Source organism: Perognathus longimembris, chromosome 22, assembly GCF_023159225.1.
Source record: "Perognathus longimembris pacificus isolate PPM17 chromosome 22, ASM2315922v1, whole genome shotgun sequence".
Classification (NCBI taxonomy): Eukaryota; Metazoa; Chordata; class Mammalia; order Rodentia; family Heteromyidae; genus Perognathus; species Perognathus longimembris.
The window spans coordinates 11,275,094-11,302,181 of record NC_063182.1 but is presented as its reverse complement, the minus strand read 5'-3'; the positions used below and the strand labels follow the sequence as shown (position 1 = coordinate 11,302,181).

Sequence of the window (27,088 nt, the reverse complement as noted above, 5' to 3'; positions counted from 1 at the left end):
CCTTTTTTTTTTTTTTTATCAAACTGATGTACAGAGAGGTTACAGTTTCATACGTTAGGCATTGGATACATTTCTTGTACTGTTTGTTACCTTGTCCCTCATACCCCCCTCACTCCTCCCCCTTTCCCTTTCCCCCCATGAGGTGTTCAGTTCACTTACAGCTTTGAGCCTTTTTTGCACACCTTTTTTTTTTTTTTGCCAGTCCTGGGGCTTGGACTCAGGGCCTGAGCACTGTCCCTGGCTTCTTTTTTTTGCTCAAGGCTAGCACTCTGCCACTTGAACCACAGCGCCACTTCTGGCTGTTTTCTGTATATGTGGTGCTGGGGAATTGAACCCAGGGCCTCATGTATAGGAGGCAAGCACTCTTGCCACTAGGCCATATCCCTAGCTCGTCTCACAACTTTCTACTGGCTATCTTTAACAGTAAAAATATGCTGTGTTAGTTTTGGGGTTGCAGGTAAATTAGGTGAATTTGTGTAAATAGAATCTAAATAACAAGAATGGACTATAACTTTTTATTTATTATTTTTATTTATTTTTGCCAGTGCTGAAGCTTGAACTCCGGGCCTGAGCTCTGTCCCTGAACGCTCTACCACTTGAGCCACAGTACCACTTCCAGCTTTTTCTGACTAGTTTATTGGAGATAAGAGTGTCAAGAACTTCCCTGCCTGGGCTGGCTTTGTACCATGATCCTCAGATCTCAGCCTGCTGAGTAGCTAGGATTATAGGCGTGAGCCACCTGTGCCCAGTTCTGTACTTGTTTTAAAGAAGCTTATAATTGAATACTTAATATTTACATTGGAAATAAAGTTCTCTTGATTTCGGGTTTGTGGGAGTCGTTAGCTATGTGGAGTCATTCCTTTCATTTCTTTAATTCATGTTGTTTTGTTGAATGGAATAAAACTATCTAATTTCAGTTTGTCATTTTCTTTTCTGTCCTGTAGGGAGCAACCTATCTTCAGCACTAGAGCTCATGTCTTCCAGATTGACCCAAACACAAAGAAGAATTGGGTACCCACCAGCAAGCACGCAGTTACTGTGTCTTATTTTTATGACAGCACAAGAAATGTGTATAGGATAATCAGTTTAGATGGCTCAAAGGTAAGTCACATTTACTTTACATAATCATACTGTTTTGTTACATACAGTATAGCATTTCTGTTGTTTTTTGTTTTTGTTTTCAGTGTTTTTTCTTTTTTGCCAATCCTGGGGCTGAGCACTGAGCACTGTCCCTGACTTCTTTTTGCTCAAGGATAGTACTCTACCACTTGAGCCACAGTGCCACTTCTGGCTTTTTCTGTATATGTGGTGCTGAGGAATTGAACGTAGGACTTCATGCATGCTATGCATGCATTCTACCACTAAGCCACATTCCCAGCCGCAGCATTTCCATTTTATTCTAAGTTATCTTCACTAAAATATTTGAAAATTAAAAGCTTACTTTCTTATGGTGCTATAATTTTATTCAGGGCTATGTGCTTGCTAAGCTGGTACTCTCTTACTTGAATCATATCACCACAACTCCTGCCCTTTATTGCATTAATTATGTTTACAATAGGGACTGGATTCCCACCTGGGCATACTCATGAACCATGATAAGTCTCTTTTAGGCTTCCCATGATTGCTAGGATAACAGGCATGTGTCATTGCATCCAGCTTTTCTTGTTTAGATGTAGTCTTATGGACTTTTTGCCTCCACTGATGATTAAGAAAGGGCTCATATAACAATAGATAGCACATGTACTTGCTAGAAAAGGACAGTTTTGTCTTACTACCTTTAATAGGGCAGGTGTCCATGTAGCTACTTATTAATACCTGCATAGCTCATAATATTTTATATTTATACTGTACATGATAAATTTATTCTGAAAATGCTTAACTTTTTATTCCACATTTAATAGCTAACCACGTGGCAGATTTGATACCATACATGTTTTTATTTTGTAATTTAAATTTCATTGTAAAGGTGATGTACAGAGGGGTACAGTTATATTAGTAAGGCAGTGAGTACATTTCTTTTGAACAGTGTTACCCCCTCCAACATTTTCTCCCACTTCCTCACCACCACCCCTCCGCTTCCTGCCCCCCCCTCAGGTTTTTGTAAAGTTCATTTCCAACATAGTGTCTAGTGATTATCACTGTTGAATTGGTTTACTCTTTGTCCCACCAGTTTCTGTGATTCCCCTTACTTCCCCAAATCAGATAAACTTGATATACAAGACAAAGGGTACAGAAATAAAAAACAGTGACAAGGAATAAACCAAAGGAAAAAAAAGAAAGAAAAAATAGTTGCGAACAGTACAAAAACAAAACAAAACAAACTTTATGTTTTCATTTCTTTTTTTTTTTGGCCAGTCCTGGGCCTTGGACTCAGGGCCTGAGCACTGTCCCTGGCTTCTTCCTGCTCAAGGCTAGCACTCTGCCACTTGAGCCACAGCGCCGCTTCTGGCCGTTTTCTGTATATGTGGTGCTGGGGAATCGAACCTAGGGCCTCGTGTATCCGAGGCAGGCACTCTTGCCACTAGGCTATATCCCCAGCCCATGTTTTCATTTCTTGGAGTTCATTTTGATAAGCATCACTTTATATGGTCATATTCACATAGCTATTGAGCCATTGTGATCCTCTCAAGACTATCTACCTATGTTCTCACTGTGCAATTCATGCATGTTTTTATTACTGTTGCAATTACACTTTAGTCTTAATTTTGGAGAACATTAAAATGACTCTGGTACTGGCAGAGCAATGAATTAAGGTGTTCTAATAGTTGAAATCTACCATCATGATCTTCCAAGTTAATATTTAATAACATGTTAAAGTATTATTTTTTATGAAATTACATATTAAATAGAAATGAGACTGTCATAAATTGTACCACTTTATAAGAAGTTAAGTCTTATATTTAATAATTCCTCCCCACCTCCCCTCCTCTGGAGTAAAGGAAAAACTGAAAGACTTTTCAGTATTGTAATATATTTCAGGTATGTCAACCTTACGAAAACTCTTTTGCTTATGGATATAGAAAACCAGCATCACTTTTTCTACTGATTTTTCTGTTCCGTTTTGAAAGATTTCTTTTTTTGTAGTGTGGGATACCACTGTTAAATATACAATTTGCTAATTTTGGTTGTTCATACTTGTTTTTATTTTTCAGGCAATAATAAATAGTACCATCACCCCAAACATGACATTTACTAAAACATCTCAGAAGTTTGGCCAGTGGGCCGATAGCCGGGCAAACACTGTCTATGGATTGGGATTCTCCTCTGAGCACCATCTTTCAAAAGTACGTTAAATCATAATATCAGTAAAAATCTTCATCTTCAATTCTGACATATTAAATATATACCAGCACATTATAAAATATTTGAGAAGTTTGTTAATATTCTCAGAACAATAGTAGTGACTTTCGAGCAAGAAGCAAGAGATCATTAGATTCTTCTGTCTCTTGGAAAATACACCTCTAATCCTAGCTTCTCAGGAGGCTGAAATCTGAGGATCACAGTTCAAAGCCAGCCCAGGCAGCAAAGTCCTTGAGGGTCTTACCTCCAATTAAACACCAAAAAATCCAGAGGTAGAGTTATGGCTCAAGTGGTGGTAGAGTTCTACCCTTGAGCAAAAAAGCTCAGGGACAGCACCTGGCCCTGAGTTTAAGCCCCAGGACCAGCACCAAAAAAGCAAAAAAAGGTCAGCATTTATTAAGAAGGACTTTTGTGGTTTATTATCTATATGACAAGAAATAAAAGTTGGGACCTATTGTTTCATAAGGGGATTTGCTTAGAGATTAGCATCACTCAGGCATAGTCTTCAAGATAGGAAGGTATATCACGCTCTTCTGAATTATGAAACCTGAAGCTAAGGCCTTACATGGTGGGACACATACCTGTAATCTCATCTATTCTGGAGGCAGAAATCAGGGGGACCATGATTCAAGGCTAACAGATGAAAAGTAAGACATCTCAAATATGCTGGCTCATGTTTGCAATCCCAGGTAGGAGGATAATGCTCTGAAGAGGACTACTGGGCAAAATGCATGAGACTCTATCTGAAATTAAGCAAAAAAGGTCTGGGGCATGGCTAATGTGGTAGAATTCCTACTTGGCAAGTACAGAGTCCTTGAGTCAAATCCCAGTTAACGCCCTGTCCCAAATCCATCCGAAGCTGATAGTGACACAGATTTCAGCTTTTTTTTTGCCCTTGGGCTTGAACTCTGGGCTTGGGCGCTGTTCCTGAGCTTCTTTTTGCTGAAGACTAGTCCTCAACCACTTGAGCCACAGCTCCACTTTGGCTTTTTCTGTGATTAATTGGAGATAAGAGGCCCATGAACTTTCCTGTCTGGGCTGGCACTTTGAACTGCATTCCTCAGACCTCAGCCTCCTGTGTAGTTAGGATTACAGGCATGAGCCACCAGTGCTCAACTAAATTTTAGCTTTTTGATAAGATAGTAGGCACATATAAATGAGTATGTTAGGTAAAATGGTATTTTATTTGCATGTAGAGTCTCAACTCTGATGCAGTGCAGAGTGAGAACCAATAAACAGTGAAAGATTTTATTCCTGTGTGTTTCTAAGAACTAGCATGTGATAAACAATATTTTTTGTCTCCACATTATCAGTCTTATAGCCCTTGTAAAGTATTTCACACTTTTCTGATGCTGAACATTACTGTTTGGAAATCTTTGGGAATAAATGTTTAGATTTGTCTTGGGTAATAGTATATTTGTAATACTGAAAATCAAACCTTACATAATATTAGAGCTTATACTTTAGTAATAAAGTATTAGTACTGTCATGGTAATAAGTAGATACTTAAGTTGAGTTTTCTTAGTGATAAAGAAAACATAGTATGCTATCTTCGTTGATTCCTCTTCCCACCCTCTGCCCACATTGTTCTTAATTAATTATTTCTGAGTGGTTAATAGAAAATTCCAACTTATTTATATTTGTAATGTTTTTATAAGATTGAGCTTGAATATAATAATTTATCTTTTTGTATAATAATTATTTGGTGATAAGCTCCTTTTCTATCATCATATTACAAATTATAATTGCTTTGGAGGCTATACTGCTTGTGTAAAAATCATTAAGGTAAAAATGATCACTGTGGCTTATTTTGTTAATGTAGATAGTCTTTATACATTCAGTTTGCAGAAAAGTTTCAGGAATTTAAAGAAGCTGCTCGACTAGCAAAGGAGAAATCACAAGAAAAGATGGAACTTACCAGTACACCTTCACAGGTAAAGATTTCATTTCTCTTTATGTTTATGTGACTTGTTCATTTCAGTTGTTATCTTATATACTAGAGTTAACTTACAAGGTTGACATAGAAATACACTCTCTAATCTCTAGTTTTGTCTCCATATATGTCATTGAAGAATATTAAAAAATTCAAGTTATGAATTAAAACAGACCAATCTGCATAAAAATTAAACACAAAAGTATACAAAGATGATACAGATTGGCCTGGACTTTTGTGTCATTTTCTTTTATACATAGGTGGTGGTTGTCGGACAAATTAAGCTACAAAAGGAACCACAATCGAGGTTCAGAAAAATACAAAGTATACTCATATGATCTAGAAAGCAGGCATGGTATACCATTGTGGAGTCACTTAGGAAAGCCTCAGGGTGGTCAGGCAGAAAGAAGGGGCAAAGGGAAAAAAACGAGGAAAAACTTTTTGTGGGTTTTCCACGGGAAAACTAAAGAGTTGAGGGGAAAAAATCTTTAACATTAGCTATCAACAGTATCTAGTCACCCAACATCTGGCTCTAGGATTATTAAGGTAAAGGAATAGTATCTCTGAGTTATGAAGGCTAGATCAATGAAGATAAGGCTTTGAGCTAGTTATTTGATATCAAAGGGGTACTTTCTGCAGAGCTGTGGTATCTCTAAGGATTGGCTAGTACTGAAGCCTTGGTTGGGTCTTTTTACTTTGTTTTTGAGGTAGAGTTTCATTAACTTTGCCTAACCTAGCCTTGAACTTGGCCTTCTGCATCTGCCTCCTGAGTAGCTGGGATTATAAATGTGCATCACCATGCCTGGCTTTAATTTTTTTGTTAAATAATAGGCCTTTCTAAAATCTGTTTTATTTCAATTTTGACCTCAAGAGTAAGATCCTTGAGTCTTGAACTTTTGATTGTTCTTCATCTAGTTCCTGAGGGATAGCATTTATAGTATGTACCACCACATCTAGCCTGTTGGGATTTATTTTTAAGTATATGGGAATTACTTTTGAATTTAGTGAATAGACAAATGATTGAATTTTTAAAAAAATATTACATTAGTCTTCATATTCTTTCTACACTGGCACGCAACTCTGGTAAACTTTACTAGTATAAAGAGTTTAATTTTTTTCAGTGGGAAAGAAGAGCTTTGTTGGATATGCTTTGTTGAATATATGAAGTACATATTTTCTCATAGACTTAAGGTTTACTCTGTATTGAAGCCAAACTTCCATTACACCTGCATATTTGCATACCGCAGTGACCTAGAATAACTTGGATGATCATTTCAAAGCTTCTCCTGAAATCTCCATCTCTTAAGTGCTCTGATATGTAATGATACTTTTAAACATAAAAGCCCATTTAAAATTAAGCACCAGGGCTGGGAATGTGGCTTAGTGGTAGAGTGCTTGCCTAGCGTGCATGCAGCCCTGGGTTCAATTCCTCAGTACCACACAAACAGAAAAGGCCAGAAGTGGCACTGTGGCTCAAATGGTAGAGTGCTAGCCTTGAGCAAAAGCTCAGGGACAGTGCCCAGGTCCTGAGTTCAAACCCTAGGACTGGCAAAAAAAAGTACCAGTCCACATGTGGTGGCTCAAACCTGTAATTCTAGCTACTTCAGAGGCTGAGATATCAGGAGATTATGGTTCCAGCCTATCCCAGGCAAAAAGTTCACAAGACACTCCCATAGTTAACCATGGTAGTATGTGCCTGCCATCTCAGGTCCACAGGCCAAGGACAAGGGTAGAGACTGAAATCAGGAGGGTTGAAAATTCCAGGCCATCCTGAGCAAAAAATTCATGCAGTCCCTCCATCTCAACAGAAAATGTTGGGTATGGGGCACACACTTACCAGCCCAGTTACAACAGGAAGTGTAATAGGAAGATTGTTACCCTTTCTCAAAAATAGTTAATGCCAACTGAACACTGGTGGCTCATGCCTGCAATCCTAGCTAGTCAAGAGGCTGAGATCTGAGGATCACAGTTTGAAGCCAGCCTGTGTAGGAGAATCTGTGAGGCTCTTATCTCCAAACCAGAAAACCAGAAGTGGAGGTGTGGCTCAAAGTGGCAGAGCACTAGACTTGAGCAAAAAGTTCAGAGACAGTATCCAGGCCCTGCATGAAAACCCTATTTTTTTACAGGAAGATGAAAAATACATTAAGAGAAAATCGAAGGATACCGGTAAAATTACAGTGGATTAAACTTTGCCATTGTACTTAGTTTTTAATCTCTTCATCAGAACTTATATTTTTAATTAGTTGTATCCTACTGCCTGTTGCTTGGAAACCTCTTGCATGGAATGCTTGTCTTTAAGCCTGTACTTTTGTTGGAGGGATATATCAAAATTATTTATATTTGGAAAATGCAATGAAAAATAAAAATTAGAGAAGTGTAAAGTCAGACTCATCAGCATTTGACAGCCAAAATATACATACTTTAATTCATCTTTCAAAACATTTTCCTGATTAGTAATATGTCTAAGCTAGAGAGTGTAGTAAAAATACAAAGGTATTTGTTTCACTTTTCTCCTACCCCTACTCCTTTCTGTAATAATCTAGTGTTTCTGTTTCACTTGAATTATGTTACCCTAGGCCAGCTTCTAACCTACTCACCTAAAATTGAGGGCTTGATCCACTATGGAGTTAATTCACTGCCTGAAAACTGGGCTATTATTTAGAAATGGGACAGAAAGATAAATAAATAGAATAATGAGTTACTGTTTAGGTGAAATAAAGAGTGCTAAGTTGGTTGTAGTTTTTGTTTTTATTTCAGGAAGCAGAGTTATCACATTGGTTAGAAGTGTTTGAGTCTTCAGAATGGAGGTGTAGCTCAGTGGTTCAAGTACTTTCCTACCATATTATCAGGCCCTAGCTTTGAGCCCCAGCACCAAAAAGAAAATAAAGTATGAAGTTACTAGTCAAATAAATTTAGACGAATCCTTTTTCTGTTGCTGTAGGATCTTGGGAAAGTAGTGTTATCCAAATATATGTTAGTAGCCGTAGTATAACATTATTTACTTCACAGAATTGTTTAAAAGGATGAGTATCCAATAATGTGGGCTTTAGAAATGGGATTTTAATCTTGTATCTAATCTTTACTAATTTTAAGAAATTAAGACAAGGTATTCCTGTTTTGTTTCGTCTATAAAATGAGAAAAATACATTCTGACTACAGTTATTGGAAGAGTTCAGTGTGGGTTAGAAAGTATTTAGCATATATTAATTGCTCAGTAAATATAAATACCTGTGGATGGTGGTGTGATTATAGTGATGAAGATACTGATATTAATCCTTTAAATGTCATCTGGCACATAAGAGTTATATAACATAACTTAGATGCCTTAGTACACACACACACACACACACACACACACACACACACACACACACGTTGGCCTAGAATTCTCTGGAAAGCTTGTTAAAACACAAGTTATTGAGTTCCTCCCCCACGGTCTTAGTAAAGCTGAGATGGGGCTCAGGTTGTTTGCATTTCTGTCTCCTTTTCAAGAGATGCTGATGCTAGTTGGACTATGCTTTTAGAAGCAATATTTTGCCTCCATGAAGGCTTGAGTTGAAAGAAGCTAGGCATTTAGAGCAAAGTTAGCCATTTCACCATTCTTAGGCTCTTGGGCTAAGTTGTATGTAGAGAATTAAATCTAGAATGAGCCTGACCAAGTAGCACAATAGCTGATAGTCAAGAAATTACATCAAGTTTAGGTAGGGTTGAAGAACAGCTATAAAGGAGTGGGATGGATTGGGAGTTCAGCATAAACTCTCTTGTCTGTTGGAATTAAAAACAGTAATCCATTTATCAGAAGTCAGTTAATGTGAGAGGTTTCTTAGGAAAGAATTTGTGCTTTAATAAGTTATAAATTAAAATTCAGTAACACAGTGCCTTATTTTTTCACTAATACTTTGTTCTAAAGCCTTTGATTATGATCTATTGTCTAGAATCCCACTTATCTTTTTTTTTTTTAAGCATAGTGGTACTGGGATTAGAACTCAGGGCCTTGTGCTTTTGAAGCAGGCATTTTATTACTTGAGCCATGTTCCCCAGTCTCCCACTACCCACCTTATCCTCTTCTTTATATAAACTGTACTGGTAGTGATGTTTCTCCCAATTCCCAGGGGCCTTGCCTGCATTCTTTACATTAAAAAAAATATGATTGTGATATTAGATTTCTTTGTCATTTTTCTGATATATAGGGGCATTTATGATATATAATAGTACAGAGCAAATTATATATGCCTAATTCAGTTGTGGGTTATATTTTAGTTTTTAGCCATTTACCTTTACTGTCTCATTTGGTTTTCACTACGGTAATATTCTTAATTACATTCATATTTTATTAATTTACAAAGTAGTTATTATATGAATATAATTGGTTTAAATAGTTTGGGGACAAAACAGCTGATTCTTGTTAAGCATTTAATGCAAGTGGTGGTGAAAAATATATATGAAGAGTAACCCACTAACCTTGTGCATCATCAGTCAGTACCTTTTACCATAGGGAAGGCAGCGCATGGCTAATGCACAGAGAAATTTTTCCCCCCTACAGTTATGGTGCTTTGAAGATGGTAGGCAAGTGTTCTACCTCTAAGCTATAGCTGCAACCCTATAAAAACTATTATGAGGGGGCTGGGAATATGGCCTAATGCTAGAGTGCTTGCCTCATATACATGGAGCCCTAGGTTCGATTCCTCAGCACCACATATACAGAAAAAAAAGAAAGAAACTTTTATGAATGCCTAACACTAACCAGTTGTGACACTGGGGCTGAGGATGGGCCAAGGAGAGAGTGGTAGAAGAATGAAAAAGGAAAGAGGGAGAATGCAGGCAAAATTCATTGTATATCGCTACAGAATTGATAAATATAAGGGAAGGAGTAGGGGAGTGAAGATGCTGAAGTGGTGACACAGATCAAGATGCATTGTACACATACTGCTTTGCTAAATTGTAAAAAAAAAAAATCAATATGTAACCTAAAATTAAGATAAGTAAGGGAAGGGGTGAGGGTAGGTTGGGAAGGGTGAGTGAGAATGTTAAAAGAAGTGATACTGATCACAATGCACTGTATTCATAAACTGCTTTGGTGAATGGCAACTCCTTTTTACAACTACTTAAAAGTAATAATTTTTTTTTTTAAAGCAACTGTTATGGGCTGGGAATATGGCCTAGTGGCAAGAGTGCTTGCCTCCTATACATGAAGCCCAGAGTTTGGTTCCTCAGCACCACATATATAGAAAATGGTCAGAAGTGGCGCTGTGGCTCAAGTGTCAGAGTGCTAGCCTTGAGCAAAAAGAAGCCAGGGACAGTGCTCTGACCCTGAGTCCAAGGCTCAGGACTGGCAAAAAAAAAAAAAAAAAAAGCAACTGTTATGAGTGTCTGAAAATCCAATTTCAGAGATAGTAGCTCTGGACTGTGACCAAGGATAGGAAATAATTTTTATCAGAAGATTAGGAGATGCTTGCTGAGATCTCCACCCCATCTTCCTTCCTTTATCCTTTTGCTCTTTTTCTGCTCCACTGGCTAACAGGTATATCAAATGAATGATACCAGGTATCAGAAATCAGTTATAAGAATAAATGATTCTTTTTATCTCTTACAAGAATAAGTATTAGCTTGGCTTTCATATTGAATTTTATTTTCTCAAAGAATAAAGTAAGCTTACTTTGATAGGCAAATCTTGATTAAAAGTAAAGATAAGTTTTATGAAAACAAATAATGCTATTATGAATATTAGAGAAGAAAAGCAGAAATGTAGTACTAGTAGCATGGTGTATGTTATTAAGGTATTTCCAAATAGCTCTATGTAAACTGAAATTTAGGGCAGATTAAAATTTTAAATTTGTTTCTGATTTCATTCAACCCTCCTTTTCCTCATTCTCTTCTTCTCCTCCAGTTCCTTCTTTCTCCAAAGGAAGATTACGTATATCTTTATGTTTGTTTGTTTTGCATTTTTCTGCTATTTTGTTTTTTGGAGCGGGGTCTCACTCTGTAGCACAGACTAACCACAAACTCAGGATCTTCTGCCTCAGCCTCCTGAGTTCTAGGATTACAGGCATGCAGTCACTGCAAGTCCTGGGGCTTGAACTCAGGGCCTGAGCACTGTCCCTGGCTTCTTTTTTGCTCAAGGTTAGCACTCTGCCAACTTGAGCCACAGCTCCACTTCTGGCCTTTTCTATATATGTGGTGCTGAGGAATTGATCCTAGGGCTTCATGTATACAAGGCAAGCACTCTTGCCACTAGGCCATATTCCCAACCCCTCCTCTTTTTTTTCTAAAGTAATTCTTTGAATAGCTGGGTTCTTTTTTTTGGATGGCCCTGAGGTTTGAACTCAGGTTCTTGAGCTAGGCTGATGCCTTACTACTTGAGCCATATCTTCAGACTGTCATTTTACTGGTTAATTGGAGATGGAGTTTAAAGGGCTTTTCTGCCTAGGCTGGCCTAAAACCAGATTGCAACTTCTTCAGTAGCTAGTATTATATACAAGAGTGAGCCACTGATCCTTACCCCACCCCCAACCTTTGAATACCTTTTATTCTGACTAATTGCTTGTAGTATGCCAAATTTTATGCTTACCATTCTAAAATATATTGTGTTTTGGTGAAATCTATGGGTTGCTTTGCTTCAAAATTTATTTCTCTTTGAATTTTTTGAAAACTTTCTCTTAAATTTCTGTTGAAATTTGGCTTCTTAAGAAAAGATGCATCAGAGTTGGCTTTAACTTGAAGATAGTGTTGTATATTTGAACAAAGTGTTAACTCTTTTTTTCTCCCCCATTCCTTTTCTTAAAGGAATCAGCAGGTGGAGATCTTCAGTCTCCATTAACACCAGAAAGTATCAATGGGACAGATGATGAAAGAACACCTGATGTGACACAGAACTCAGAGCCAAGGGCTGAACCAACTCAGAATGCATTGCCATTTTCACATAGGTACAGATTTAATTCAGCAATCATGATTAAGTAAAAAGTGTAAATATGGAAATATATTTGGTTTCAGGAATGTTTAGAGTTACAATCTTTGAGTAAAAGTGCCAGGTCAGATATCTTTTCTTATTAATATATTGTTTATAGTTGCTTTGATGGACTGAGGTGAACATTTTCCTTTAGAAAAAGGTATATTGAGCTTATTACAGAATTTATAATATTTTAGTAAAATGAAATACTATAAATCTTGTTTGTCTACTTTTAAACAGGAGGCCTTTAAAAGCTTCCTTTGTTAACATGTTTTCTGTTTTTATATATGTTCATTAAGGCCTGGAAGTTGCAATTAAAAACATAGGAATCCCATTCTGAAATTATACCCTAGTCTTACAATTTATCAAATAGTGTGATTTCATTGAAGGAAATGGTTGGGATCCTGTTACTGATAGCTGTTTTTGTACATCAAGAAAAAGTGGTTTATTTGCTTCTGAATTTTAAAAGAATTTAGTATTCTAAAAAGAATATTAAATACATGTGTTCCGTGTAGTTATTGACCATACTATGATATTTTTAGGAGGTATTTATGGAAGTATAAAATTATAGTATTATAAACTTAACTATCAGTAATCTATCTTAAAGTACATGTATTTGAAAACTTGGGTAGTTTTAAGTAAAACTACCAAATGAAATATGGAATTTAAGATTCCTTTCCATATAATAACTATAATGAGCAGAAGACGGTCATTATAGGTGTAAGGAAATAGCTTAATTTAGTGAAAAAAGGGGATTTGTTTGACATACTGTGCAGAATTTTATTGTCTTTACATGAGAATAATTAGAAGCTTGTGTTTCCAGTGGTTTACAAAGCTCCAAAGTCCACTGATAATCCTTAGGTATCACTTTTTTTTTGTTTGTTTGTTTTTTGTGAAATCCCTTCTCTGTGGTTAAATTTCAGCATGTTTTGGATGAGGGAGGAAATGTAACTTCCTGGTGTTTAAAAGTACAAAGGAAATCTGAAAAAAATAGTTTAGTGTATGTTTTTCAGGAGAACAGTTTTTAGGAAATGAAATTCGTTGGCATACTAAGAATTGTGAAATGAAATGAAAGCTAGGTGCCAATGACTCATGCCCATAATCCTTGCTACTGAGAAGCTAAGGTCTGACAATTGTGGTTCAAAGCCAGTTGGGGCAGGAAAATCTGAGACTCTTATCTCCAATTAACCAACAAAAAGCCAGAAGTGTAGCTGTGGCTCAAGTGGTGAGCACAAAAGCTCAAATCCCAGGACTGATGGGTGCGCGCGCACAGTGAAATATTTAAAGCTCTATGAGGATTTTAATTGAAATTTGTTAAATTTTACGGTCATTGGATTAAACATAAAAAATTAACATTGAAGTAATTAGACTGAGGAAGAATAAAGTGAGAAGGAAGGCTTTTTAAAAAAGAAATAAAATAATTTGAGGGTACTTGTTGCTTAAAATAATAAGTTTACATAAATTGGATGTTTTAGAGTTAGCATGTATATTTTCTTTCTAAAGCTATAAAGATGACTAAACACAGGAAAACTTATAGTGTCCCAGACTAAGATTATATTTACACTGATGTGTTACACATTCAATCTTTTAATCAAAGATTACAATTTTTGTAATCTTAACAAAATTAAGAAAGATGATGTAGGCTGAGTAGTCGCTCAAGTGGTAGAGCACTTGCCTAGCAAATGCAAGGCTCTGAGTTCAAAGTATCACTTTCAAAAATAATTAAGTATGCAGTTTATAAAATACTTTATGATGAGGGACACAAAAGTTTCTGAACTTTTAAGTTATATTTAACATACCCATTTGATAAATAAACTTAACTGTACTCTAATTATAGACTTTTTGTTAACACCTAAATTGAACCATCTGCATTAAACACTGTGGCATTTAGATAAGAACTCATAAATTTAATATTTATAAAAGCTATTTCTAGTTTATGTACCTAAAATTTTTTTAATATTCCCCATTTTGCTAATCCTTAGTATGAATTGGTCTTCATCTGCTGCTTTTTCTCTACTCTTAGGAGTCTGTTAAGAATCACTTTGAACATTAGTTTTTTTGACTACTGAAGTTTATAGATTTACCATGGAGATAGATATTTGACAATTATAAAAATACTTACAAAGTTATGAAGCTTAATAGGTCAGTTTAAGCTTTTAGTTGGCTTAAAAGCAACATGTAATCTTACAGTTAATTATTTTACAAAAATGTAACTAGAATTTTAGAAGACTTAATCTCCGAACTTCTGATTTTTTTATTAATCAGTATTCAACTATAGTTCCTTGCTGAAATCACTATTTTCATATGAGGTAGACTGAGTGTTCTATCTATAGTTATATCTAGACCCTAGAATATCAAGTACAGAAGAAGTCTCAGAGATGGAACAACAGCTTGAAATCAATTTAATAATTATTCATGGCATTCTGGAAATGCAAACTAGAAAACATCAAAGTAAAGCTCACATTGAGTACTAACAGTTTCAGTAGTTGTGTGTGTGTCTGTGTGCACGTGTGTGTGCACATACAAGCTCTAGAGATTAGTGAAATGTCAGAGTTTGAAAGCATGGTTCTTTGGTGAGAAGACTAAATCTCAGAGTTTAGGCAAATTGTCCCAGGTCATCACAAGTTCATTAGTAAAAGTTGACAGCTCAGCTTTTTCAACCCTTGTCGTTATTGTTTGTTAATAGTACATTTAAAGTAAATTTCTAGTATGATCATATTATTGTGCTTATACTCCCAGGAGTATAGAAATAAGGTCAGTATTTCATAAAGTAGGGCCAGAAAGCATATTAGAATAAATTTTATTTAAATCTCAAACTCTTAAGTGTTGGATACACTATTCTTTTTACCTATGCAAAGGAAGACAATTAAAATTATTTAGACTGTGCTCGCTTCGGCAGCACATATACTAAAATTGGAACGATACAGAGAAGATTAGCATGGTCCCTGCGCAAGGATGACACGCAAATTCGTGAAGCGTTCCATATTTTTTTATCTGAGTATATTGGAAATCGTGTATACTGGTATTGGAAGTAGGAAATTGAAAGGGAATACCAAAATTGAGAGACACAGGGTAAAAAAAGACAAACAACTACAAAAGCAATACTTGCAAAACTGTTTGGTGTAAGTGAGTTGAACACCACGGGGGGGGGGGGGGGGAGGGGGGGAAGGGAAAGGGGGGATGAGAGAGGGGGGTATGAGGAACAAGATAACAAACAGTACAAGAAATGTATCCAATGCCTAACGTATGAAACTAACCTCTCTGTACATCAGTTTGATAATAAAAATTTGAAAAAAATAAAAAATAAATAAAAAATAATTCAGTGATTAAAAAAATTATTTAGACTATCCCTTTCTCAGTAATTAGGTTTACCAAAAAAATTATAGCAAAAGTTTTTTTCTAATATTTCTCTAAAAAATAAGCAAAATCATAGAATGTCTCTTTAAAAAGGAATGTGGAGAACAGGGGTCTACTCAGTTAATTAAAAGTTGACTTATATGCCTGTAATCCTAGCTACTAAGGAGGAAAGTCTGTGAGACTCTTACCTCCAATTAATCACAGAAAAAGCTGGAAGTGGTGCTGTGGTTCAAGTGGTAGAGTGCTAGCCTTGAGTGAAAAGGAGCTCAAGAACAATCCCTAGGCCCAGAGTTCAAGCCCCAGGACTGGCAAAAAAAAAAATTTTTTTTTGACTTGTGTAATAGCATCTTGTGCTGTCTTTGAAATTAAAATGTATGCCTACATCTCATGAATCATTAATTACCAAGCAAAGGCCTTCACTTTTCATTTAGCCCTGAAAGTTTTAGTATTACAATTATAGATTGTCGATATTCTTTATAAGCTCTAATTTTTAAAAGTTATGTAGCTTTAAAGTTAAGTGAAGTTTTTTTTTTAAATTTCTTTCATGTTTTGTATCTTTTTACTAAACATTTTTTGTTAGGAATAAAAGAATATAGTAAATAATTCTCATAAACATATTAGTCTTAATAGTTATTTTTTAAAAATGGCAAATTTTGTTTCATCTCTACCTCATCCACTTCTCTACTACTGGTTTTTGCTTTTTACCAGAGAGGGGTGCTGAGGACCAGACCCCAAATCCTCACAAATGCTAGTCAAGAAAATCCTGTAAGATTCCATCCAGCATAATTTTTAAAATTATTTTTGAAGCTTATATACTATACTATTACAACTTTTTCTATTATACCTGATTGAGTAGCATTATAGATTACTTTGATTTTTTTAAAATTATACTGCTGAGCTGGATTTTAAATGTGTGGGTTGTTTGATACCACTTACTCAAGTACTAATGCACTATTTATGTCCTTGTTATAAGCTATGCAAAAATATTCTCATTAAATTAGTTTCAATGAATTAATACTTAGCATATTTTTAAAATGCTTTCAAAGGTTTAGGAATGTGTAAAATAGGGAGTTCACATGAGGACGAAATGTTCACCAGTTTCTTTGGGGAAATGTTACTCAATTTTATCTAAATTATTATCCTTTTAAAAATTAAAAATCATTTTCAACCTAAATGATAAAAGGCCTTTTCGAAATGAAGAAATATACATTGAAGTCGTTAGGGCATCCTTTTAGACTGTAAGTCTTAGATTAGTTCTAGACTACATAGACTAGAGTTTACAGCGGAAAAAGGTTTTGTTCTGTCACTTAAGAACATTGTTTGCTTCATTTGGTCATCTGTGCAGACTTGTAGAAGTATTTCTTACAAATAATAATAGACTTTTTTAAAATTTAAAAGTACTTGGAATTATTTTGAAAATAGTTAATTTTGTAGTATTCCATTGCTATTGGAATGTAATACTGAAATGTAATCCTGAAAACTACAAGTTTTTATTTTGCTCCTTATACTTTGTGATGTTCAGATATGCAGTGCTATATTGACAAATAACTGCTCATATTTTTGAGAGTTGAGAGCAGGCATATATTAATAGCTTGTGAAGGTATTTTTGTACTGAGAAATTTTGATAAGTTTATTATATGAAAATTAGACTCTTCAAAGTACTACTTATATATGGATTCTTCTAATGTTTAGAGAATGTGTTCTTGTGGTGCTGCCTAGACTTTATGCATTTTGGAGGTACTACATATCTCTTCTATTCTGTTAAGGGATTTTTCTACTACTTTATGTGTTTATGTTTCCAAAAGATACTCATTAAAGAATGAATGCAGAAATGTTACTTTGTAGTATATTGATTTTGCTTCAAATCGGTGCAGTAACTACAATTTTACCAAAGCTATGATTTCTGGGTTGATTTACTCTATTTGTGTTTATTAAAGCATCAGAGAGCCACTACTTTAACATTGTGAATAGGGATTTTTTTATACAATTTCAAAAACTTAAATTTCATGTAAAATTTTACATACCATTTTAAACTAAAATATAGAAGTATAACTATGAAATAAATTAAAATATACAAAAAGGTACTTTAATCTTGAATTAGATGGTTCTGCTTCTTGGAAGATGTTACAAATAAGGAAAGGTGAATGATGTTAATAATGAAGCTCTCCATACTGTCTCATCTTATATGTGGAAAGTAAAACTTAGAAGATTATAAACAAAAGAAAAATAGTATTTCTGTAGATAACTTTCATTTGAATAAAACTACATAAAACTGGAACTCAGCAGGGCACCAGCAGCTCACACGTAATCCTAGCTACTCAGGAAGCTGAGATCTGAGGATCATGGTTCCAAGCGCTATATAGCCCAGGCAGGAAAATCTGTGAAACTCATCTCCAATAAACTACTCACAAAAAGCAAGAAATGATGCTGTGGCTCAAGTGGCAGAGTGCTAGCCTTGAGCACAAAGAGGATCAGGACCAGCAAAAGAAAAAAAAAAAAAAAGATATTGCTAAGCTACCTCCAAAGGAGATTAGTTCTTTCCTCTTCTCTGCTGTAATTAATGAGAAGGAATGTCCATCATCCCATCTCTAGTTATGACCAGCTTCTGTTTTTCACATGACTAGCTAGAGTTTTAGGTGTGGTAATTTTCCATGGGTCAGATTGATCCGATTATCATATCTTCCTAGTGAAGGGCTTTTAAAAATTCTAGCGCATTTAAAACTCTAGCACATAAGGAAAAAATGTTCTCATTTGGATTTGGATTTCCATTTTTCCTCTTAGCAGAGTAGGATGGGCCAAAATCAAGGCAAGAACCTAGACAGAGGCCAAACAAGCCACATATATATGTGAAATTTGTGGAATGTATGATAGCAAAGAATGGAAAGGTCTGGCATTAAATGGAATATGCAGAATTTATCTAATAATAGTGTTATTTTTATTGTTGTTGTTGCTTTTTTAAAAAAAATTAAGCCAGGGTTGAAGTGGAGGTAACCCTAGTCTAGGCTCTCAAAAGGAATACGTGTAAAGATTGGAGCCAACTCTTGCTTCTTGGGTATAATTCACGTTAGACTGGTATTTCATATGGAAAGAAGTGAGAATTCACCGAAGTATGTTGGAAGTAGTTATGCTTTAGGTAGTGAGGACCTTATAAGGAGTGTTTAAAATGTAGACACGACTAAACAATACAAAAGAATGCATACTGTGTTTTTATTTGTATCAATTTTTCATTTTCTACCTACTGTTTAGTTTAGCCATATATCCAGTGTTGACCAAATTGTTGATTTTTGTGACCCTTGCAAATTGAATTTTAAAAGTTGATGTGAAGGTGCTAGGAATATGGCCTAGTGGTAGAGTGCTTGCCTTGTATACTTGAAGCCCCAGCTCAATTCCTCAGCACCACATATATAGAAAAATCCAGAAGTGGCACTGTGGCTCAGGTGGTAGAGCCGTAGCCTTCAACAAAAAGAAGGCAGGGACAGTGCTCAGGCCCTGATTTCAAGCCCACAAAAACAAAGCAAAAGTTGATATCAAGGATGGAACTGGGGAAAAGTGACGTTGGACATTGTCCAAAAAAAGAAATGTACAATCATTACTTCCTTTATAGAATAATAACCCTTCTGTACAACATCTTAAAAATAACAACAAAATTACATTAAATTTCAAAAGGGAAAATTAGTTTGTAAACAAACATCTAAGTATACATTTTTAAAATATCGATCTTAGAACTCTGAATACTGAAGGAGCTTTGGCTGTTACATACGTTGTTCAGCTACTTCATTTTATAGAATTGGATGCAAATCTAGTGAAGAGGTATTTAGTAACATTATTTGGTAATGGCTATGTTAGTCCAGAGAGCTCATTAGAGATTTTCCCTCTTAGGGAAGCTCTAATTCCACTAAACTGTGAAGTTTGTTTTCTCTCTTACTTTTTAGACACAACGTGATTTTTATCATTGTTTAACAATGGTGCTTATATGTTAAGCTTACTTCCTTAGAAGTTCTTGCTTTCTGGGCTAGGTTTTATTGACTTTTTTCTAGATGTCCGATGTAGTTTCTAGCCATTTAAGGTGCTATAGATAATAAATGTATTAAATAAATGTTTGTTGTTCCTTTTAACTGGAATGACAGAAAAATTTAAAATATGGTCCAGTCTGATCATTAGCATAAAAAATGTCAATGGATAGAGCATGAAAAATACTGATTTGGAGAATAATTGGCTAATGCTATGATTTTATCAGGACCCACTTAGCTGTTAACATTCTCTGTGCTATTTTTAATAACAGCCTTTTGGAAATATAATTTGTACACCAAACAATTCATGTGAAATGTGAAAACCAGGAGATTTTACTGACAGTGGAAGTTACACAACTGTGTAAATATACTAAAAATGTTAAGCCTATTAGCAGCCACTTCTTTTCCCTACACACAGACACAAACACATACACGTACAAACACACACACATCTACCTCTCTTCCAACCTGAAACAGCCACTAATATACTTGCTGTCTATATAGATTTTCCTATTCTGAACATTTCATGTGCATGGAATCATATAATATATGCTGATCATAAGGTAGTTCTGTGTTACTCTTTGGAGAAACTGCCAGACTATTGTACAAAGCATGGTGTACCATTTTACTTTCTCACCAGAAGTGAATAAAGTTCAAATTTATCCACATAGTACCACACATCTCTACTATGAACTATTCCTGCAGCCCTCTGTTTTCCTGTGTTGTTTTTTGTTTTTGTTTTTGTTTTTGTTTTTTACCCTTTGAGTGGTTGTCATTGGAAGATTGTGAATCTTTTGTGTTTGGTTTTGATTTTTTGTGTAGTCTTCTACCACTTTGAGCCACAGCCCTACTTCTGGTTTTTAGGTGGTTGTAGATAAGAGTCTCATGGACTTTCCTGCCTACGTTGGCTTTGAACCACGATCCTCAGATCTCAGCCTGCTGAGTAGCTAGGATTACAGGCATGAGCGCCCAACTGGATGGTTGTGTTTTGTGGGGTTTTGTTTTCTGTGTGTGTGTGTGTGTGTGTGTGTGTGTGTGTGTGTGTGTGTGTGTGTGTATAATATAAAGGGGTCTCATTGTTTAGGCCACATATGCACACATGCACTTCAGACATTCACTTCAAACTTCACTTCTTGGACTGTATTTCCATTATATTTTTCTTCCCCTTTCCAAACAGCTTTCACATACACATAACATCCTTCAATCTTTATCTCCCAGTATGCCTTTCTTTCACCCTTTCCCTTCCCACAGACTGATCCCCTTCTAGAAACCCTTCTATGCTCATGACCCTTTGCTATTTTTATTATTGTCATGAATTTATTAACCATTTATATTTCCACTGCTGAGAACTGTTTACTTTGCCAATTTCTATTCATTGGATTGTCTTTTTTTTAACTTTTCATGTATTCTGAGTATTAACTCTTTATTCTTTGCATAACTGGTAAAGATTTTCTCCTATTCTGTGGGTTATCATCTGGTTCTGGTAATTGTTTTGATATGCAGAACTTTTTTTGCAGAGAGGGGAAGGGAGGGTGCTGTTCCTGGGGCTTGAACTCTTGAACCCGGGGCCTGGGCACTATCCCTGAGCTTTTTTTGCTCAAAGCTAGTAGGGCTTCACCACTTGAGCCACAACTCCATGTCCAGCTTTTTGCTTATTAGTTGGAGACAAGTCTCACAAACTTCCCAGCTTGGGCTGACTTCGAACTGCAGTCTTCAGATCTTAGTCTCCTGAATAGCTAGGATTACTAACATAGCCCCCAGCACACTCCACATTATGCAGAACTTTTAAATTTGATACAGTCTTGTTTGTCCATTCTTTTTTTTTTTTTTTTTTTGGGCCAGTCCTGGGCCTTGGACTCAGGGCCCGAGCACCGTCCCTGGCTTCTTCCCGCTCAAGGCTAGCACTCTGCCACTTGAGCCACAGCGCCGCTTCTGGCCGTTTTCTGTATATGTGGTGCTGGGGAATCGAACCCAGGGCCTCGTGTATCCGAGGCAGGCACTCTTGCCACTAGGCTATATCCCCAGCCCCTGTTTGTCCATTCTTGATCATACTTCCTTGGTAATTGGAAGCTATTTCAGAAATAATTACTTTACCCATATCCTTCAGATTTTTCTCTTTGTTTTCCTGTAGTAGTTTTAGGTCTTACACTAGGTCTTTGATCCATTTGGACTTGATTTTTGTACAGGGATAGAGATAGGGATCTGGTTTCAGTCTTCTGCACATACTGTAATCTGTTTTCCCAGCACTTCATTGAACATTGTATGTTTTTTACTTTTTTTTTTTTTTTTTTTGGTTGAAAATTAGATGGCTGTAGCTGTGTGGTTTTATTTGTGGCTCTTCATTGGTCTTCGTGTGTGTGTGTGTGTGTGTGTGTGTGTGTGTGTGTGTGTGTGTCTCCTGGGAATTGAACTTAGGGCCTGGGCACTGTCCCTACTAAGCCTTTGTGCTCACAGCTAGCACCCTACCACTTGAGAATCTCGTGGACTTTCTTGCCAGACTGACTTTGAACTGCAGTCCTCAGATTTCAGCCTCCTGAGTAGATAGGATTACAGGTGTGAGTTTCTGGCACCAGCTTTGTTTCTGTTTTTGTGTCAGTTCCTTGCTTTTGTTTTTGTTATTATGACTCTGTAATATAAGTTGAAGCTGATTGTTTTTAAATTCATCATGGTGAATGAAGTGTTATCTCATTGTTGTTTTCACTTATTTTCCTGGTGGCTAATAATTTTGAGCATGCTTTCATCTACTTATTCACCACATATATATGTACATATCTGTGTATATATGCATACATTTATATTGTTTACATACACATACATATGCATAAACGTGTGTGTGTGTGTGTGTGTGTGTGTGTGTGTGTGTGTGTGAGTCAGTCTTGGGGCTTCAACTCAGGGCCAACTCAGGGTCTGAGCACTGTCCCTGGCTTCTTTTTCCTCAAGGCCAGCACTCTACCACTTGAGCCACAGTACCACTTCTGGCTTTTTCTATATATGTTGTGCTGAAGATCAAACGCAGGGCTTCATGTATGCTAGGCATGAACTCTGCCACTAGGCAATATTCCCAGGCCTTATATACATATGTATCTTTTTTAGAAAAATGGCTACTCAGATCTTTTGCTCATTCCAATTTTAATTGTTTTTTTATTTAAGTCATTTAATTTTGGTTTATCTCTTTATTTTCGAGTTAATCACTTATATATTCTAGATATAAATGATTTGCAAATAGTTTAGTTAACAGATTATCTCTTCACTTTTATGTTTGCTTTAAACATAAACATTTTTATTTACTTAATTCTGATTTATCTCTTTTTTTTTAACATTTAATTGCTTGTGCTTTTGGTATTACTGCATCTACAAAGTCAGTGCCTAATCCAAGATCATAAGATTTGCACTTGTGTTCAAGTTTCAGCACTTTTTATTATAACTGATCCATTTTTTATTTTTTTTAATTTATTTTTTATTTTTTTTGGCCAGTCCTGGGGCTTGGACTCAGGGCCTGAATACTGTCCCTGGCTTCTTTTTGCTCAAGGCTAGCACTCTGCCACTTGAGCCACAGCGCCACTTCTGGCCATTTTCTGTATATGTGGTGCTGGGGAATCGAACCCAGGGCCTCATGTATACGAGGCAGGCACTCTTGCCACTAGGCCATATCCCCAGCCCATAACTGATCCATTTTGAACTCTATTTTTTTTTTTCCAGTCCTGGGGCTAGAACTCAGGGCTTGAGCACTATCCCTGAGCTTCTTTTGTTCAGGGATAGCACTCTACCAGTAGATCTACAGCACTGTTCTGGCTTTTTCTGTTTTGTGGTACTAAGGAATCAAACCCAGGGCTTTCTGCATGCTATGTAGGCACTCTACCAGTAAAGCCACATTCCCAGCCCTTGAGCTGTATTTTTTATGTGAAACAGGCCTGTCCTCAATTCTTTTACAAGTGATTGTCCACTTGTCCCTGCTGTTTTGTTTACCTATTGAATTATCCTAGCACCCTTATCAAAAACTCAGTTTACTATAAGTATGAAGACTTTTGATAGAATCTCAATTCTTTCCCATTGACCTAGTCTGTCCTTGTGCCAATATTAAACTGTCTTAATTACTGTAGCTTTGTACTGAGGTCTGAAATTCCCTTACAAGATTTATTTTGAGTCTCTTGAGTAAAATTTCTATGCAAAGTTTTAGCCCACAGAAATTCACTGAATTTACATAAAGAAACCAATTGAGTCTGATAACAATTTTTTATTAAATCTAATGATTAGTGTTAATCGTTTTTAAAGTGCATTCCTTATTTTCTTTTTTTTTTTTTTTTTTTTTTGGCCAGTCCTGGGCCTTGGACTCAGGGCCTGAGCACTGTCCCTGGCTTCTTCCCGCTCAAGGCTAGCACTCTGCCACTTGAGCCACAGCGCCGCTTCTGGCCGTTTTCTGTATATGTGGTGCTGGGGAATCGAACCTAGGGCCTCGTGTATCCGAGGCAGGCACTCTTGCCACTAGGCCATACCCCCAACCCCCCTTATTTTCTATCTACAGAAGCATCTTCAAATAAGTATCTTTCTTTTTCCTAATCTTTTATTTTCTTTTTGGCCAGTCCCTGGCCTTGAACTCAGGGCCGGAGCACTGCCCCTGGCTTTTTGGGCTCAAGGCTAGCACTCTGCCATTTGAGCCACAGCGCCACTTCTGGCCATTTTCTATATATATGGTGCTGGGGAATCGAACCCAGGGCTTCATGTATACGAGGCAAGCACTCTTGCCACTAGGCCATATTCCCAGACCCTCTTTTGTTTTCTGTAATTGCCCTGACTAGACCCTCCAATATAGTGTTAAATAGAAGTGACAAGAATGGAAATCCTTGTCTTTGGGTAAAACATTATTCAGACTCTTATTATTAACTATAGTGCCAGCTGTGTACTTTTCATGATGCTTGTTAGTAGGGTGGCCAAATTCCTCTGTATTTCTACCTTTTCAGTATTTTTCCATTAGTATTTATTTTTCTTGGCTAGTGATTTTCTCCCTCATGTCCCATATTATGGTTACTTTAGTACTTAGGCATTGACTGAGAGCAATGTGTTTGCCTAACGCTTACTTCCGGAAAGGTACCTTATCAGTTTATTTCAAGGTTAAAAAGAGCATCACTGAAAGAAATAATTTTTATCAATGGCAGTTTTTAAAAAGTTTATCACTGGGGCTGAGGATATAGCCTAGTGGCAAGAGTGCCTGCCTCGGATACACGAGGCCCTAGGTTCAATTCCCCAGCACCACATATACAGAAAACGGCCAGAAGCGGCGCTGTGGCTCAAGTGGCGGAGTGCTAGCCTTGAGCGGAAAGAAGCCAGGGACAGTGCTCAGGCCCGGAGTCCAAGGCCCAGGACTGGCCAAAAAAAAAAAAAAAAAAAGTTTATCACTGAGCCTTACTTTTCCTTTGTAAAAACTTGAAGCCTTCCTGTCTTTTTTTCTCCCTCCAAAATATATGAAGTAGTTCTTTGGTTTTGTTTTTAATTTTTGTTTTCAGTGTTAAGAGTTTGAGGGGCTGGGGATATAGCCTAGTGGCAAGAGTGCTTGCCTCGTATACATGAGGCCCTGGGTTCAATTCCCCAGCACCACATACAAAGAAAACGGCCAGAAGTGGCGCTGTGGCTCAAGTGGCAGAGTGCTAGCCTTGAGCAAAAAGAAGCCAGGGACCGTGCTCAGGCCCTGAGTCCAAGCCCCAGGACTGGCCAAAAAAAAAAAAAAGAGGCTAAATAGGCTAAAAATATTTGTTAAGGCAGTGAGTACATTTCTTGTTACCTCCTCCCTCATTTTTCTCCCGCCTTCCCTCCTCCCCAATCCCCACCCCTACCCCAAGTTGTACAGTTGGTTTACAACATATTGTCTCGTAAGTATTGCTGTTGCATTGGTTCACCTTTTACCCTTTGTCTCACCATTTTGATGTTCCCTTCCCTTCCCTGATTCGGACAAACACATATACACTACCCAGGGTACCAAAATTAAGTATAGTGACAACAGTGACTAAACCACAGGGAAGATAAACAAAGGAAAATAATTTGCATAGTGCGTATTTTATGTGATAATATGTCCATAGCTATTGAGATATTATGATCATCTGCTAGGACTATCCTAGACATATACTAATTATTGCCAGTGAGTCAAACCGTAGAGTCTATGTTTCTTTGGGTCTGGCTAACTTCACTTAGTATGATTTTTTTCCAAGTCTTTCCATTTCCTTACAAATGGGGCAATGCCATTCTTTCTGATAGAAGTATAGACTTCCAATGTAATTGTAACCCCTCTGTAGATCACTTTGCCAATAATTTTTAAAATAAAATAAAAATGTATTAAATAAAAAATATATTTGTTAAGAGTTGGACTTCCATTTCCTGCATGGGGAACAGAAAATGATTCTCTCTCTGTTTCTCACTACTTTTACCCAGTTAAAATAAATCCTTGCTAAAATTTCAATATGTATGTACATGTACATATATAATAGATAAATTATGGTATTATTTCAACAAATACAAAGCATGTTTTTATTAAACATAATATACATAACAAGAGTTGTTTGCCTCAAAGAATTGATTTTTAGTTTACTACTCTAGAAAAGACTTGGGCTTTTTTTTTTTCTTTTTTTTTTTTGTTGTTTTTGGCCAATCTTGGACTCAGGGCCTGAGCACTGCCCCTGGCTTCTTTTTGCTCAAGGCTAGCACTCTGCCACTTGAGCCACAGCGCCACTTCTGGCCATTTTCTACGTAGGTGGTGTTGGGGAATTGAACCGAGGCCTTCATGTATACAAGGCAAGCACTCTTGCGACTAGGCCATATTCCCAGCCCCTTGGGCTTTTTTTTCTCTTTATGATATGTACTACAGAAATGTCAACTGATGATTATTTTAAACAATAGGTTATATGATCAATACTTGTTTTAATCAAGTGTTCTACATACTTTATCATGGGGTTGCATTTTTGCACACAGGTATTTTAAGAGTATTCAGCATGTTCATTAATCTTGAAGCAATACAAGAGTCCTGTCATAGGACACTGGAAAAGCTATGCATAGAAACTAGAAAATGAAGTCATTACATAGATTAATCCCCAATTTTTTTTTGGCCAGTCCTGGGCCTTGGACTCAGGGCCTGAGCACTGTCCCTGGCTTCTTCCCGCTCAAGGCTAGCACTCTGCCACTTGAGCCATAGCGCCACTTCTGGCCGTTTTCTGTATATGTGGTGCTGGGGAATCGAACCTAGGGTCTCGTGTATCTGAGGCAGGCACTCTTGCCACTAGGCTATATCCCCAGCCCTAATCCCAAATTTTTAAGTCTCACTTACCTGAGGCACCAACAAAAAGTGTGTTTTATTTGTTTTAGTTTTAGTTTATTTGTTTTAGTTTAGTTCAGTAATAGAAGTTCTTCATGACAATATAACTTAGTCATATTTGCAGGAAATGATTTCCTTCAGAGCTGCTTTAGCATCTATAACATGAGGCCAATGGCACTGTTAGCAAATCTGTCTTGAGAAAGCACATTTGATCCTATGGCTTAATATTGTTTTAAAAATTTGAT

The 27,088-nt window shown here is 36.6% G+C and overlaps 1 protein-coding gene and 1 non-coding gene across 2 annotated transcripts in view; both read left to right on the top strand.

Moving 5' to 3' along the window:
- Homer1 (homer scaffold protein 1) overlaps positions 1 to 27,088 on the top strand; it is a 100,937-nt gene that overhangs the window by 33,899 nt on the left and 39,950 nt on the right. The window contains exons 2-5 of the mRNA XM_048331108.1: positions 945 to 1,101; positions 3,153 to 3,284; positions 5,142 to 5,234; positions 12,017 to 12,156. Coding sequence (XP_048187065.1) covers positions 945 to 1,101; positions 3,153 to 3,284; positions 5,142 to 5,234; positions 12,017 to 12,156 — 522 coding nt within the window. The remainder of the gene's footprint in view (positions 1 to 944; positions 1,102 to 3,152; positions 3,285 to 5,141; positions 5,235 to 12,016; positions 12,157 to 27,088) is intronic.
- Positions 15,063 to 15,169, top strand: LOC125340219. Its single transcript, XR_007208703.1, has one exon. It is a non-coding gene; the product is annotated as a U6 spliceosomal RNA (small nuclear RNA).